The sequence below is a fragment of the Magallana gigas genome, chromosome 3 (genome assembly GCF_963853765.1).
Source record: "Magallana gigas chromosome 3, xbMagGiga1.1, whole genome shotgun sequence".
In the NCBI taxonomy this organism is placed as follows: domain Eukaryota; kingdom Metazoa; phylum Mollusca; class Bivalvia; order Ostreida; family Ostreidae; genus Magallana; species Magallana gigas.
The window spans coordinates 11,352,343-11,369,587 of record NC_088855.1 but is presented as its reverse complement, the minus strand read 5'-3'; the positions used below and the strand labels follow the sequence as shown (position 1 = coordinate 11,369,587).

Below are 17,245 nucleotides of genomic sequence, written 5' to 3'. Positions count from 1 at the left end.
ATTACTGATCCAGTAAAAACAAGTAAAAAGCAGTCAATGTGACAGCAAACCGAATTTTCTTTTATGTGAACTGTATCCATAATCCATGTCAACCCTGAATTGATAAACACTACCTACCATATCCAATGAAATCGACTACCCTATAGGCAATATTTTGCCTATAGGGTAGTTGTTTTTTTTCCATTAATTATCAGATATCAAAATCCTAAAACAAGTGAAAAGCTGTCAATGTGACATCAAACCGGGTTTTCATTTATGTGAACTGTATCCATAATCCAGGTCAACCCGTATCCAGTGAAATGGAGTACCCTAGATGCAATATTTTGCCAAAAAATGACTTTAAAGTTCAAAAGCTGGGTTTTTTTTCACAAATTATCGGAAATCAAAATTCTAGCAATTTGCAAACCTCTGATATATGTACAATTACTCTGCAAAAGAACAACTTCGTATCTTGAAAACTTTCGGAGGACTTATCCGTACAATGAAGGTACCCAAAATGCAATATTTTGCAAAAAAATGACTTAGTTCAAAAGCTGGTATTTTTTCCGTTAAATATCAGAAATCAAAATCATAGTAATCTGCACACCTCTGATATATGTACAATAAACCTGCAAAAGAACAACTTCCTATCTTGAAAACATTCGGAGGAGTTATCCGTACAATGAGGGTACCCTTTTGGCAGCCACCCACCAATTAATATATCACACTTGTGTGCCAAAAATGATTTTAATGATAGCAAAATAGCCTTGTTGTTGTCATGATATCAACGATATCATTCACAAAATCATCAGGCTTTAGAATTTTATCTATTATAATCCAGTGGCTTAGATAATATCTGGGCCTTTCGTGTTATATTGAAAGAAAAACTCTTGTTAAAGACTAATGAATTGTATGCCAGTATCCAAATACATTTGAGTGTATAGACATGTAAATGTGTGTATTTATATAATGTTTAGTTATCTAAATAGGGTATTAAAAATAAGGGTTTAAAATATTTTCCATATTTACCTTATCACATTACAAATTATTAAAATATCATTTTAAAGCTTATATTGTAGCATGTAACATTTTATGACACAAAAGCATTACATGTAAATAAGTGTCAAATATTTCCTGACAATCTGTGTGACCAAATTCAGTCAGTTTAATTACATATTTATGTGAAAAATCATGACAATACAGCACAGGTACATACTTATTTCAATTATTTTTTATTTATTTTTTTTTTTCAATAATATTATTTGATCATAAGGTTTAATATTTTTAATATCTTTTCTTTGAGGGAAAGATATTTACCTTTCCTATTTATTACATTATTTGATTCATCCATTGTGATATTAACAATGCATTTTATGTCTCAGCAATATCTTCATATCCTTTCCCACCATATATCACTGATGGATGTTGAATGTATTGAATTTATTCAGATATGGTGTGATTTTTGTTAACATTTAATTGCTCAACAATATTTCATGTGCTCCAATTTTTATTGAACTTGAAAAATTTTCATTCATAAACTCTGTTTTTCGTTTGTCTTGTTTTTACATACACATGTACTGCAATCAAGTAAACTCATTTAATGATTAAAACATTAAAAGTAACTTAAAAGAAATATCAGATTTATGCTTAGTACTTTAATTTCTTAATTGTATGTCTTTTTGAATCATCAGTTAAATTCTAATTAAAATGAAATTCTTCAGTCTCCAGTATTTTGATATATTGAATGTTACTGTGAGGATCTCCTTGCGAAAACATCAAATATACACCAGTTATTATAAAGAGCTAAGCATGAATTGGAGTTTACAAATTTTAAAAATTCCTTAATAACCAATTAAATTTTCAATTTTTGGGGAAAAAAAAGGACATATTCTGTCGTGAAGAGAAAGAGAATTTTGTCCTAGATGGGTAATGAAGCATTATCTTATTGTATTGCATTGTATAACAAAGTTAATGCTTTTCATATTTTAAATAAACTCGGTAAAAAATGTTACTGCAATGTCATTAAAATGACAGTATATTCATGAAAATAGCATTTCTTTCTAATTGTCAAAATGTTTTTAATTGAAAATGAAATCTTTATGGAATTATTTTCGTTTTAATTCACAATATTTCCTTGGTTTTAATGCTATTGTTTTATTGATAGAAGCAATGGGACTGTAAAACAGAATTAACATAATCAGGCCAGTGGTGGAGAAAAGAATCATGTGATTATGTTCAATTATCATAGACAAATAAATATTAAACAATGAACCTCTCTTTTTTGTCTTTGTTTACCCTGGAAGACTGCATGGCTATACACTGCATGTATACGGAGTGATTCTTCTATGGGGAAGTCTCACTGTATAGCTACTCCTCCAGATGGAAGATTCAGTATTTAACCACTCTTCTTTGGATGTCTTACTATCTCATCTTTTGGGAAGTCTTGCTACAATGTACTAGTATTTAGCTTGACTGTATACAAAAAGCTGAAATTTCTCTTTTTAAAAAGATTCTCTCCCCTTCACATTTTTTAAATCAAGAGATCCTTTTCTGGTTTTAAATTACATTTTGGAGGAGAAACACACTGTAAATTGATAAAACATAAAGTATTGGTATTTTGTCTGTAGACATGATTTTGTCTTGACATGCTTCAAGAATTTACTGCATGAATTTTTCTAAAGATATGTACACTTTAGTCAGTATGTAAAAAAAGAGACCTAATCGACATTTTGATTGGATAATCTTTTCTTCCTTTTACGTGTGTGTTTTTCAATTTTAGGGGATTTTATGATTAAAATAAAATGATGTCCTGCATAGAAGACAGGTTGAGGAGGAAGCTATGATGGATTCATTATTCCCATCCGTCTAACCATTCCTCTGACCAAAAGCATGCCATCCATGTACAGTTTATGACTTTCTGAAAACATGAGATGATCGATTGCTCATTGGCCTTGTCATGACCCTGATCTGAGGTCACTGAACAAGGTCAAGGCCACATACACCACCAATTTGGCATTTTTTCAAGAGAAGCCTTGCCAGAGATGTCAGTCTTTCACAGGCAGTTCTTGGTAAATTAAGTCCAGCTTAATGTGAGCATAATCCATTTCGTGGGCATATTCATGAATGATGACTTCAATGACCTGCATTTTCAATCAAAAACTTGGACTTTTTGAATTTGATCTCATATGGAGTAAGCCTGCAATTCTCTTCTATTATAATAAGTGTTAACTGCTCTGGAGAAAACGAAAAGATGATTAAAATTTTTATTGGCATTTCTCTGCAATTTTGTTTTGAAAACTTTCATACAGATAATTGAAAAAGATTTGACAGCACTAGCTGTAATAGAATGACACACTATATATGTGAACAAAATACATCTAACGAACACATTTTGAATTCTTGAAATCAACCTCAACAATAACCCATCAAGCACTAGTCTTACTACTGGTGCATGTGTAATAAATATAACTTAGTTACTACACATGACATTGAAATGGATTAAGATATCAGATACTATGGTTGTTATGGCAAAGTTCTCATATGTTGGCATTGGGACACCAAGTGCCTGATTTTCATAAAACCTTCAAAATAAGCTATATAAATAAATAACTTATCAAAATTTAAAGACTTAATCATCTGAAAGTGTGGTTATACTGTACAATTGTACTATTGAAAAACTCAAAGCTACATGTCAATTTGCACACAAAAGAAACAGTCATCATCACTGTTTATGGTAGCTAAATGATTTTGGATTTCATGGATAACCTATATATTTGTTACGGTACGGTTCATGTAAGGTTCCCAACCAAATGTTATGTTAATGCTTTTCACATCAATCATTTGCATAATCGTAAGTTAGTTTTGTATGTATTACGATTATTAAAGATCTGTTACCATCTACCGTTCAACAGAGACATGTACATAATTGTATACACCCATGAAATTATGACCCACAAAGCAGTAGATTTTAGTACATGCCTAAGAGTAGAACATCAAATCAAATGATTCCACAGAACTAGAAAAACTTATCTATAGTCAAAGAAAGTATAGTGATAGCTAATCCAAAAGAAAAAAAATCCTTCAAATATAATCATATTAAATTGCTATAGAGCAAAGCACTGATTAAATATACATTGTCTCCGAACTCTCATAAAATGATATGCTTACCAATTAAAATCATGTTAAAACAATTTTTTACAATACAATAATTTAATAATATATCGTATCATTATCATTATATCCATTCCATTTTTACTGGCTTGACCACATTTAGGCAAACAGTCAATGATAATACTTTAAGTACATAAGTTAGAGATATGAAAATGAATAATTTAACTTATAATGCAGTATTGTGACATCACATGCTGCTCAATCACGTAACTTTCTGATACAGAAAGTTAATAAATATCACATATTTAAGTAAACATAGCTGCAAGAAAAAGAAACTGTTCCATGAAAAGCTTTTCATATCGAAACATTTCTTGAATGTTTGCCCAATGTTACTGTTATAAACAATCAATTACACAAGTACCACAAAGGATATAAAGAAGTAACTAAATAATACTACTACCAGAAAAAAAAACCATGGAAATAATTTAAATAAAAAATAAAAATCTATAATATTATTGTAAATTATTTTGATTTTCAAAGCAGAACCCATGTAAAATATGAAAGCTTATATTCTAAATATCAACTAATAAATGTTTTTAAAAAGTCTTAAAAAACTCTATTGAGAACAAGGTTACATTATGAACATGTAAATACCATGGTAATGAATATACATGTACATACATGTATATAGCCCAAAGAGTTCTCTTTTCTCTTTTGTATTAAACAAAAAATAAGATAAATACTTTTCTTCTGAGATCAATATCAATAGAGTTTTTACATTGATAGTCCTCAATCCTGCACACACAATAATGAATTTGAGCAAATTTCATATAAATTTTATCCAACAAATTCACATGATATATGTTTCTCATACATGTAAATTCTAATTATCAACCATCATTTGGTATACCAAGCAGAATGTGCACATATACATTGAATATTTCGCAAAGGAAATGGATTTGTAGACTTTGACTCTTGTCATCATGTTCATCTTTTTGTGTTGAACAGAACAGTTTCAACAGTCTGTTCTGGTTGGTCATCGTACAGTGTATCTGTAACATTGTACATTGTATACAAGGAATAAATGGAAACCACCAAAGCAGTTACATGTACCGGTACATTCTGTCACATAATGGATCAGCATGACAAAGTTTGCTTATGTGTATTGATGGCTTCAGGTAAGTGATGGAAGAGATGAAAATTAACTTCCAGATTTCTTCAGAGATGGTTGACCCTCAATATACAAGACTGCACATTCAGTGATGATTGACTTCTGCTGTGTGGTTAATGAGACTAGTCTCTGCTTCATCCTCTGAGTCTGATTCAGAAGGAACCGCCCGAACATCCTGGTACCACTGGGTGGCCAAGTGGTTGATCTGGGTCCTCCCCTCTTTCACTTCCTGTTAACGGCACACAAATATAACAAAAATTATCATAAATGCAGCTTTCTTTGACTAATCTTTGAAGATTGAAAAAATTTCATAGTAATTTAAAACACATATTTCAATACAAATTTCTTCATTAATTTTATACAGCTGAATATTAAAACAATACCAAAACAGCTGTGCTAACTTATTTAAAGGAAAAACAAACCTTGAGAGCAAACTGAAGCTGATCATGAAAACAACAGAAGAATATTGGTTTTTTAAAGTCTGATATTTCCTTGACTCTTACACAGTCAAACTTACCTGTTTGGTAAATCTACGAGTGAAGAAAGGAATCAGGTATTTGGTGTCAATGCGGGGGAAGCCCTTCTGGTGAGAGCGGATATATCCCACTTCATACTCCTCCTCCGTGAGCTCAGATAGATGGTCCGTGTCCACAGTCTCACCCTGTCACACACAGTGTATACTATATAGTGATGGTCTACTACTTCTACATTATCTATTCATACATGCTTGCTTGATGAAAGGTGAAAATGAATGGTCCACCAGTATAAATTAAGTATGTAAGTTGTGCAAGATATGATGGCATTCATGAACTTTATAAAGCATCTTCTAGTGCTAATGGTACTGTAACATGTTTGTGTACTTTGAAGCCCTTGAATCTATATTGTGTGAAAGCATTTACACAAGTATGCAATTTACTTTCCATTAAGATTTTGTTTTTGAAAATATGATAATCAATTCTTTTTGTCATTGAATTTTATTTTTTTTCTCTCTGTAAAGTGTACAGTGAAATTCACTATTATTGGCAAAGAGTAAACATATAGACACATTACTATTATATTCATGTAATTTAAGAATACTCAATGAGCCATGCATAAATAGAATGCTTCTGAAGGATGAGAGTGGAGTTTCCAGTATCTGAGGAATACATTTACAGTATCATTTTCGTACAAGTAAGACAAAAAATCTGTTAAATCACAAAACTATTTCATTCATTCAAGCACCTATACAAGCTCAGATAAGGTACATTGTATATTGTAATATGGGTGCAAATTATGCACGTACGGTTCGCCGTAGAGGTCACGTCATTCCTATATAAAATCAGTGAAGTTTTCTTTAAAATTAAGACATTCAGCATAATAAGAAAAAAGAGCCTGTTTGGAAGAAATGTTACCCTCTCAAACAGGCCATATTAATTTTATATATCATCGTATGGTAGTGTACGTATTGCTTAGTATTGTTTTGATGTTGGGCCCATGAAAAAGGGTAAGAATTAATGTAGAATAGTAAACACGCATTTGTGTGTGTTAAAATAAAGAACTGGTTTGTATTATTTTTTCTGCAAGAAGGTAATTAAGATGAAAGCATGTAGAGGTGGTGGTATCATGACACATATCTTTGTAAGATTCACCGTATCAGTATTAGCGTCATAAACCAACCCATGTGCTGGCACCACGATGATGTTATAATACATGTACTTTTTGGTATTTAAACCTATAGTGACCATTCTCTGAGTAATTTATCATTCTCCAGGTACAGCTGCATATGCAAAGACTTACCCCTTGGAATGGTACATGTGGGATAGGGGGCTAGAGAACAAAGTTTTATTGACAAAAAACATTTAAGGTTTTTAACTAAGACAGGAGAATTTCTACCTGAAATTTTCCTTTCATGTTTATTTTTATGATAACTCAACATTTCCAGATGATCCAAGGAATAATGTGAATGCTGTAAACCAGACTCTTGCAAATTGCTTTACAGGTTAACTCATCAATCTTGTCTTTATATCATCAAATTAATCATAAGACGAAAAACATTAATGTATTGGTTCTAAGATTGAATTAATTTAATGATTATTTTATTGCATTAATGAAAAGGGGGATATCTAAATTTTTAATCAAATCATGGACATTGAGTTATTCACCTTTGCAAATCTTCCAATTAAAATGTTTTGACATTTCTGGCCTCAAGACCAATACATTAATTTTTTGGCTGGTATAACATCCACCATCTCTACCAGTAAAATTGTATGATCTTCTTTTTTTAAAGTCATGTATCTCTATGTTATAGTAGAAATTTTGCAAAAATAATGTTACAGCTTGAATTGTATGTACATGTATGTATAGTATAATATTATTTTCTTATGACAATATCTGTGCATTTCGTTGTCAAATCCTTTATATCACTTGTTTTCTTACATTTCTATAGAATCTTACCATTTCCTTGGTTTTACTCAGGGACACCTCCTTATCGGATTTCTTCTTCTTTTTCTTGGTTTCTAGACACTAAAAAGAACAAATATTTAATGCAATTATCAACTTCGCTTCATTCAAACAAATTCACATACATGTCACTATTTGACTATAGCAAGTAGAATGAACCATTCATTATCGTTTATTGAGTATGATTCATGCTCTTAACAACTGTAAATGCATGCTGCTGAATGAATTGTTGATGCTCTTCCCTAAGAATTTATTGTAAATATATAATGATGCTAAAATACATCCTATGTCTGGAAATCTACAACACAATGCTACATGACAGGTAGTCACTGTGTCAACAAATTTTCAAATCTCTCTATGCAGTTTTCCTGAGTGTTTGATGTGTGAAAAGCATTAACACATTGAAACTGCATGTGATATTGAAAGACTGAAAACAGAAATTAGGTGTAAAATCATTTCTTGTGTGTTTATACCCTTCAAGCAATAATAAATTGAAAAGTTTATTTAGCTATAAGATTTTTATTCAAATACAGATACTGTAAATCAACTTTTATAAACAACAAAACTGCTTCGTGATGACTATTTTCCCAATCAAAGCTTTATCCACATACGTGTTATTATTACACCCATACGACAAAGGCTGTTTCACAACAGGAAATGTTTGCAAAAATGGTTCTTGGGAACCTTGCAAATATTTCTTTTAAATTACACAAATAAAAGTTGGTTTACAGTAGCTTATCTGTCGTTGTTACCTTCATGATTGGCAGTGTCATGCCTCCAAGGAAGATAACTGTGAACAGTACAATGATCAGAGTTGCTGTAACTAGAACATATCTCTTCTCCTGCTCAAACTCAAGGTGAAGACTCAGGGAGAAGGCAATAGCACCACGTAAACCTACAGTACAAGCCAAAATATCAAAATACATGTAGTGTAGACTCAGGGCGAGGGCAATAGCACCACATAAACCTACAGTACATGTCAAAACATCAAAATATGTTTAGACTCAGGGCAAAGGCAATAGCACCTCATAAACTTCCAGTACAGGTCAAAATATCAAATTATGTGTAGACTCAGGGCAAAGGCAATAATCCTGTGCAACCTACAGTAAATGTCAAAACATTCAACATTTGTGTATACTTAGGGCAAAGGCAAAAACCCCATGTAAACCTATAGTACAGGTCAAAATATCAACATGATTATGTGAAGACTTCAGCAAAAGGCAATATACCTACAGTACAGATTAGGTGTAAGATATCAAAATAATTATGTGAAAACTCAGGGCAAAGTCAACAGTACATGTAACATGTTAACCCAAAGTACAGGTAAAAATATCAACATTATTTCCGAATGTGAAAACTAAGGGTAAATGCAATAGCACTGCATAAAAAAGTTCAGAACAACATAAATTTATAGTAAAGGTTAAAACATCAACACACAAAACTGTACGTTTGATCAGCTACATAGTTGTTTAAAATAATTCATAGTGTATGCTTATAGTCTTACATGTAACAAGTACCGGTACATTTAACAATAATGCTTTTATGAACATTACACAATACTTACCACTAAACCACATGATAAATTGATTCTTCCTTGAGATTCTGTGTTCTCTGAAGTAGTTCATGATTAATGAAAGAGGAAATATGTTGAAAGCTCTTCCAATTAGTACCAAAGCCTAAAACAGATCCAATTTTACATCAACAAAATCACCAATAACCAGGGTAAAAGAAAATGTGGCATATACACTTATTTAATTGTAATCAAATGTTCCAGGGTACCATTAGATACTTGCAATAAATAAAGGCAAGTCTTTACATAAGAAATTTAATTTAGAGTTTACAGGAAAGGAATTTCAGATATACATATAGGTTAAATACATATACACGTAGGTAGGGAATATTAAGATGTGAATATATCAAACTTACAATGCTCCATATCACAAAAGCAGGTTTAACCATCAATCTAAAGCTGAAAAGGGCTAAGCCTAGATAGGCAAACACGCAGGTTTCTGGAACAAAAAGTCATTCATTACCAAGGTACCGAAACCCTACATGGAATTTGATCCTAATGCACAACGGGCAACATGAAAAAGGAGACTACATGTACATGTATAAATTACACACACCTTCTTTTATTGAATTATTTTCCAAGGGTGAATAATACAATAAAAATTGTGCATTAGCATAGCAAGCAACCAAAGCACTTTTGAAATACAATGTCCAAGTATTTCTACAACTTTGCAGTGAATTTGTGTTGACTGGTATATTACACATTTGCATGCATGATTTCAATCAAAATAAATCTTTGGTGAAGAGAATAATAAATATTTATGTTCAATTTACCAGTATCATTGTACTTAATTTAATAACCTATAGCATGTCTTGAATGGATTTAATAGTAGCTTCATGACTTAGATATTAAACTAAAGATTGATTCCTATATCAGTACTTGTTTTAAAGTCTTTGTGACGATGTATGATTTGTATATTTCTTGTGTCTAAATCACAATGCATTATTTTTGTTTATATGTACAAAGTTTACCTAAGTAAACTCATTAAGCAAACATAGCTTGATCAAACATATTTATTTAAAGTTATGGTTCTGATAGTCTAATATTGATATAAATTTTATGAGAATTGTGCAAAGATAGCTAGTCAAAGCAGCCTGTCTCACAAACTTGGTGTAGATAAGTTCTAAATACCTGCTATAAAGGCTATAGTCCTGAATGTCTGCTGAGTAGTAATCTGTGTCACCGGGGACAGATTGGGGTGAGTATAATGAGACATCACGATGCCACAAAACAATATGGCCATAATACCTGAAAAATAAATTACACTTAAGGATGACGTTTACTCAGAATGAAAAAAAAATCCACTGATGATAATGAAAAACCATCTATTGTGTGTTATAGACCTTTGCTTGTATTGTTATTTTTCACTTTCAGAAAAGTAGGCCAATGACCTACTTTTTGAGTTAATGGCCATTGAATATTTATTGAAAAACCAAGAAAAATCCCATAAAATTTTACACTACGATTGAGATTTTCTTAATTACAAAAATATTACAAATAATTAAACACTTAAAAAAATAAGATACAGTTTATGAATGGTAGTGGCACTAAATAAGTACACAACATTAAGATTTCAGCATCAATTTCAAAAAATAATTCAGTCCGAATTTCCTCTATCAGTTTTCAAATCCCTACCCATTTTTGATTCAATTTTACAAAAAATTGAATGATGATAATACGAAAACATTTATGATATTGAACTACTTATATTAACCTTATTCTGTTGGCATAAAATTTATATGAGGTCAATGATCAAAATTTTGAGATATGATGTCTTTTATCGTTTTTAAGCATTTTTCAATATTTTTATTATTCGTGCCATAAGATTATTTTAATGAATAAGTGAGGTAAAACCAACGGAAAATATGCAAAATTACGTAGACTTAAATATAAAATCCTAACTTTTAATATTAGACTAATGCCACAAATCTTTTAGCAGAAAACAAAATCTGCAAAATTTAGTCCGAATTTCGTCTGTTTGGCTAAAAGTCAATTTTTGTTTGAGCATAATTCCATGATAAGGTAAAACTATTGAATGTTTTGTCAATAATAATTTATTTCATAAATACTTTTTGTGTTTAGAACAAATTTTACTCATTACATTGAACTTTTTAACAATCGGAATTTGAGAACTCAAACCCTGAGTAAATAACACCCTTCAACCTACAGTGCACTGAATAAATGTGTACCCACTGTTTACATTAAACGACAGGCACCTGATGTTATAACATTTTGTCAAAATAAACATATATACCCTATTCCTAATAACAACCATGTATTATTAGGTAAAGAATATTTATTCTTATGATGACAAAAAATTATAACATCAGGTGCCCGTGCAATAAACTGGTATTCATGTATTTAGTAACCAGTCATATGGTGTCTCTTTACAGTGTATTTTCCTTTCTTCTGTACCATATTTTTAATGACAAAAATGTTTGATTTAAGGAAATTATTATAGAGGTATTAGTCATCTCACCTGATAAATGGATTCCTTCTGCTAAAGCATATGGCAAATATGAAAATGTCAACATAAGTCCAAACTCCAGTGAGGGAGTTTTCCTTAAATCTACATATTTTAAAAGCTTAATTTAATCAAGGAATACAAACAAAGATAATATCAAGAGAAAATTAATTAGTTGCAATACTATTGTATATATCTCTCATATTATTGCAGAATAGAAAATGTCAAGTTCAGTTTGAAAAACTAAATTGAATTCCTAAATTTGCATTCTGAACCTTGTTCAATATACCAATATTATAGGAACACTTTTATGCATAATAAATATATCATACATGTTACATGCATCTGTATTTTAAGAAGGGAATTTCAGCGGCTAAAAAAAAAGAAGCAATACCCATTCCTCATTTCATAACATATATATATATACACATTCTACCTAAAAAACTTCACTATCAATCAAAATCAAAGGATACTAATGCACTGATTAACCCACACACGACTCCAATGGCTGCTGAGCCAAAGAACATGACCAGAAATCGGCCTACTGCTGAGAACACTGCCTGAGTTTTACTAGTGATCTGTACAGAAGGGTCTGCATACTCTAACACAGTACTGAAAGAACATGCAAGATACATGTATATTAAAGGGGTCACTGTGTTAACCAAAGCATACAGTTTAAAGTTTATAGCATGCTAGGGGCCGAGGTTAAAATACATGTAATTTAATCTTTGTTGCAAACATGCTGTAATTGGTACTTTTATAGCATTTAAAACTACACAGTATGATATCCAAGATATCAAAATTCCTTGCTATTCTCAAGTTTATCAATAAGCAGGATCAAGTCTAAGTTTGCTGAATTGTTACAACATTAATGTCTAAATTTTCCAAAATGAACATGCACAAGTAAATTGTAAACGTAAAGATAACTAATTTACAACATCATCCTAAGAATCAAATTGCTTTCAATATCATACTTTAATGCTTTTAACAATTAGTGACATATACATCTGTATATGTCCTCACGATACCTACGTAGTTAGTACAATGGACACTGCATCATTCAACACACTCTCCCCAAACACCAACATGTAGAGAATAGGATCCACATCTAAGGCATGGAAAATGGCTAGAGTAGCCACAGGGTCCACGGCTGATATCAGCGAGCCAAAGGCCAAGGATTCAATCCAGCTCAACTTGTAAACTACCTCTGCCTGCAATAGAATGTAAAATCTCTCATCTTTCTGCTGAATACGACCTTCATACTTCATCAAGCTGGTGCAATATAATCAATATTTACTGTCACAGAGTTACATCGTAGATATTTAGACTATTGAACAGGTTATATAATCTCCCCTAGTTTACAATGACTTACGAATTTTTTAAAATGACTTGTGTGTTCTCTATCCCCAAACCTTCGTGACTGTAAAAATGTCTGTAATAAATATACCTGACAGCCTCCAATAATGAAATATTTGAGGTTTACCCATTTTACAGGAGTCAAATGTTGGGTCATAGCATGCATTGTAATTTGACTATGTCTTATTTTAAGATATATTAAATATATAGATCAGTATTTTAAATTATTACTGATCCAGTAAAAACAAGTAAAAAGCAGTCAATGTGACAGCAAACCGAATTTTCTTTTATGTGAACTGTATCCATAATCCATGTCAACCCTGAATTGATAAACACTACCTACCATATCCAATGAAATCGACTACCCTATAGGCAATATTTTGCCTATAGGGTAGTTGTTTTTTTTCCATTAATTATCAGATATCAAAATCCTAAAACAAGTGAAAAGCTGTCAATGTGACATCAAACCGGGTTTTCATTTATGTGAACTGTATCCATAATCCAGGTCAACCCGTATCCAGTGAAATGGAGTACCCTAGATGCAATATTTTGCCAAAAAATGACTTTAAAGTTCAAAAGCTGGGTTTTTTTTCACAAATTATCGGAAATCAAAATTCTAGCAATTTGCAAACCTCTGATATATGTACAATTACTCTGCAAAAGAACAACTTCGTATCTTGAAAACTTTCGGAGGACTTATCCGTACAATGAAGGTACCCAAAATGCAATATTTTGCAAAAAAATGACTTAGTTCAAAAGCTGGTATTTTTTCCGTTAAATATCAGAAATCAAAATCATAGTAATCTGCACACCTCTGATATATGTACAATAAACCTGCAAAAGAACAACTTCCTATCTTGAAAACATTCGGAGGAGTTATCCGTACAATGAGGGTACCCTTTTGGCAGCCACCCACCTGCTTGCCCCCCCCCCCATCCGCCCCCCCCCCCCCCCCCCCCCCCCCCCCCCCGCCCACCTGCCATTTTCACCATTTCAATAACTGGATTTTTCCGTTGGAAAACCCGCTTAAAAACAGTACCTGTCCTAGAAGGTATATGCCTCCTCCCACCACTAGAGCTGACACCACAGTTCCAAGAATGGCAAACACCAATATAGAGCCAAGGTTCTGGAAAAAGTTACCCTGAAGACAAAAATCATATACATTTATACAATTACAATAGAAAATGAGCACAATGTAGACATCTTCAATTATTACAAATTGGAATGCAGGTTTTACATATACCTTTGGTACATGTATTCATGTACAATTTCCACCACTATGCTTTTAATAATTGAATTTAAGGTCAGGTTTGTGGTTTGCATTTCTATCTTTCTTTTAATTGCACCAAAAATACATACCATTTCGTTCACCATACAATTTTTTTTTTATACAGAACATCCAAATCAATTATAACATCATATAAACCTTTACATGATATCTGAAATAAAGGGTACTGTAGTTTGTGTTATGTCACAATGGAAATGGGAGTTATCTCCCTGTAGATACAAACCTCACCTTAAGAGATTATCAACCTAAGACCATGTCAAAGTAAATTGTGGCAACATTTACCAACATCTTGTTTATTTATCTGTACTGTTAAAGTGTACTGTAAAATGATAGGAGTATATAACAAAAAACCATGCATATGTGCAGAAGTTTTAACTTCAAAAACAGCTACATCATGACAATGATGTCATTCAAGTACAGAACTTATCAATTGTCCAATTCAGTGATTAACTCATTATGGAAATATTGAAATCAACATGCCATAAAGAAGAAAAAAATACACATTTCAAATAACTTTTATGTTGTTTCTTACACATTAAAATCTGATATTTACCTTGTGCAGATTGTATCCTGATTCAAAGATAATGGGAGGCAGTAAAACTATAAAGAACACTGTGGGATTGAAAGCTTCACGATTCTGCAAAAAAAGATATTGTTTCACAATGCTTGTGTATTTGTACACAATCCTTTAACTTACATGATTGTATCAACAATCTTTATATAAAAGTGTAAATCATAAAAAAGAATGATTTTCAAGACCGTCCATTAAAAAAATTAGTGTCAGTCATTTTGTTTGTGTTTACAGCATAATTACCTGAGGATCTCCTGAATTAAAAATTTTCAACAACAATCCTGCAAATGCACCTACAAAATATTTTAAAACACAAATATCAGTACATCTATACAAATGAAAGATGATAATAAAAAATATTTTACCCATTGCTACATATACCTGTATCATGAAAATTGTTGTACTTATCATGGTCATGAAAAAAAAAAAATTCTGAAGTTTAAACATAAACATCTAATCCAAAGGATTTTTTCCCTTTTTATCATCTCTATATTTAAAATAAGATATGTTAAAGTAAACGTATGTAGATTTAAGATTTCAAATTGAATAAAAATTACCTAATAAAATGTCTGCAATGCTTTCAGGTAAATAGTGAAATCTGGTTTGAATAAGCATATGTGTGGTCAATATTGCCAGAGCTGAAAATAAAGAAAAAAAACATCAAGAAAACGTTGAAAGATATTATCTAACTAACATGTGTCTATAAACCGAGGGTTCAAATCATATGATGAAAATTCAAAATGAAGGAAATAAGCAATATTCAAGACAAAATCATGTCTATTGCATTAGAATTTCTTTGATTATCAAAAACAAGCATACCAACAACGAGGAGGATGAAGAAGATGGTGAAGCTGCTGTGATGCTCTTCCTCCGCCGCTCCTTTCTTGGGCAGGTCCACTGCTACACGCTTGGTTGTAGTGGCTATCGTTGTTGTAAAAGTAGTTGTTGAGTTGATGAGTTCTGTACCATTTGTGCCATTTACATCAATAAAACTACAAATGAGTTTATAGTTTTGAGAGTAAAGATCCACTTACCAGTTGCTGAGGTCTATGTGTTACAAGATAAAATACATTTTTACCATTATGAAAAAACATTGTGACACACCTGCAGAGAGTGAAAGCGCATTTTTACCATTACGAAAAACCATTGTATGACACACCTGCCGAGAGTGAAAGCATGAATCGCTTAAGTCTCTCATGGTTGTCTCGGGGAGCAATATGCATGGAGTGGCCAATTTTGGATCAAGGATAGACATTAACTTTTCCATCTACTTGCCCTTCAGGCAAGTATATTTAATTTCCGACTTGCCCTAATGTAAAAACTCATGGCCCGAAAATCAGAAGACATCATCGTATTCATTAGTTTGTTTTTTTTTCGAGTAACTCAGTAAGAGTAAGGTAAAACATTGATGGACCAGTAATTTTTTGCCATACAGTGCTTACCAATCAGCGTATATGTGTCGATCATACCTGCTAACTCGGACTGCAATTAGGCATTACACCTCCCTTAATATCAAGCTTTCAAATTAATTTTCGATGGATGCTTCTTCTCTATGAAATTATAAAGTAAATCAAAATCGAAATCTTAAAGAAGGTAACAAACTCCAAATTACATGGGGTACTCCCCTTCTGTAAATTGCAATAAATTTTGTTTTCAAAGGAAAATCTCTGGAGTGACATTTTTTAGTCTGCACAAATCTCCTCGAGATTACTTTTCCATAAGGCAATAAAAACAAAATTGATATCAATGCAATCCACTAAAGGGGGTACTCCACGTTATTCAGAGTTAGATAACGTTTGTTATTATTATTCTATAGGGTGAACATTTATAAAGAATCAAGTGACTGTGAGAAGAAGCCCCTGTGCATCAACTGTGTATGGTACATGCTTTATCTTACAAAGCATTATTTTTTTTATTAGAAATGAGATACAATTCGATAATCATGAAATTGTCGATGTAAACTAATAGCATGGGTACCTTCCATTCACTTTAGGGTCCGGTGTAATGTTGGGTACAGCCTCTGATTTGGGTTGAGGATGCGGTGCAGCTTGTTCTGTAACTGGCACGAACAACGTGCCCAGAACAAGCATCACAACGGTGAAACCTTTCATCATTTTAACACTGCACTGTCATATTCATCTGAATTCGGACATTAAGTTTGCAATTAGCCATGACAGCGACAATCAATACATTCGTTCATCGTCATGTTTTCAATCAGACACCGTCCACGGTGTTCCGGAAGTGCATCGAAATTAAGTCGTTCTTGGATCTAACGTTTATAATATTTTGAAATCAAT

At 32.0% G+C, this 17,245-nt stretch overlaps 1 protein-coding gene across 3 annotated transcripts; it reads right to left on the bottom strand.

Annotated features, from left to right (window-relative positions):
- Nucleotides 1-3,228: 3,228 nt before the first annotated feature.
- LOC105325468 (sodium/hydrogen exchanger 8) lies at nucleotides 3,229-17,215 on the bottom strand. 3 transcript variants are annotated; one of them, XM_066078490.1, is made up of 17 exons: nucleotides 16,926-17,215; nucleotides 15,768-15,940; nucleotides 15,506-15,586; nucleotides 15,192-15,241; nucleotides 14,931-15,014; nucleotides 14,129-14,230; nucleotides 12,766-12,944; nucleotides 12,207-12,345; nucleotides 11,749-11,854; nucleotides 10,401-10,517; nucleotides 9,626-9,708; nucleotides 9,264-9,375; nucleotides 8,452-8,594; nucleotides 7,694-7,762; nucleotides 7,037-7,066; nucleotides 5,778-5,921; nucleotides 3,229-5,489 (listed from the first exon to the last, which is right to left on the bottom strand). In XM_066078490.1, exons 1-17 carry the CDS (start codon nucleotides 17,060-17,062, stop codon nucleotides 5,346-5,348), a joined length of 1,893 nt encoding a protein of 630 aa, XP_065934562.1. In that variant the 5' UTR covers nucleotides 17,063-17,215; the 3' UTR covers nucleotides 3,229-5,345. The 3 variants fall into 3 exon arrangements, with proteins under 3 accessions (XP_065934562.1, XP_065934563.1, XP_065934564.1); XM_066078492.1 differs by lacking the exon at nucleotides 3,229-5,489 and adding an exon at nucleotides 6,543-6,568 and having other exon boundaries at nucleotides 5,780-5,921; XM_066078491.1 differs by lacking the exon at nucleotides 7,037-7,066 and having other exon boundaries at nucleotides 16,926-17,212.
- Between the last annotated feature and the right edge of the window lie 30 nt (nucleotides 17,216-17,245).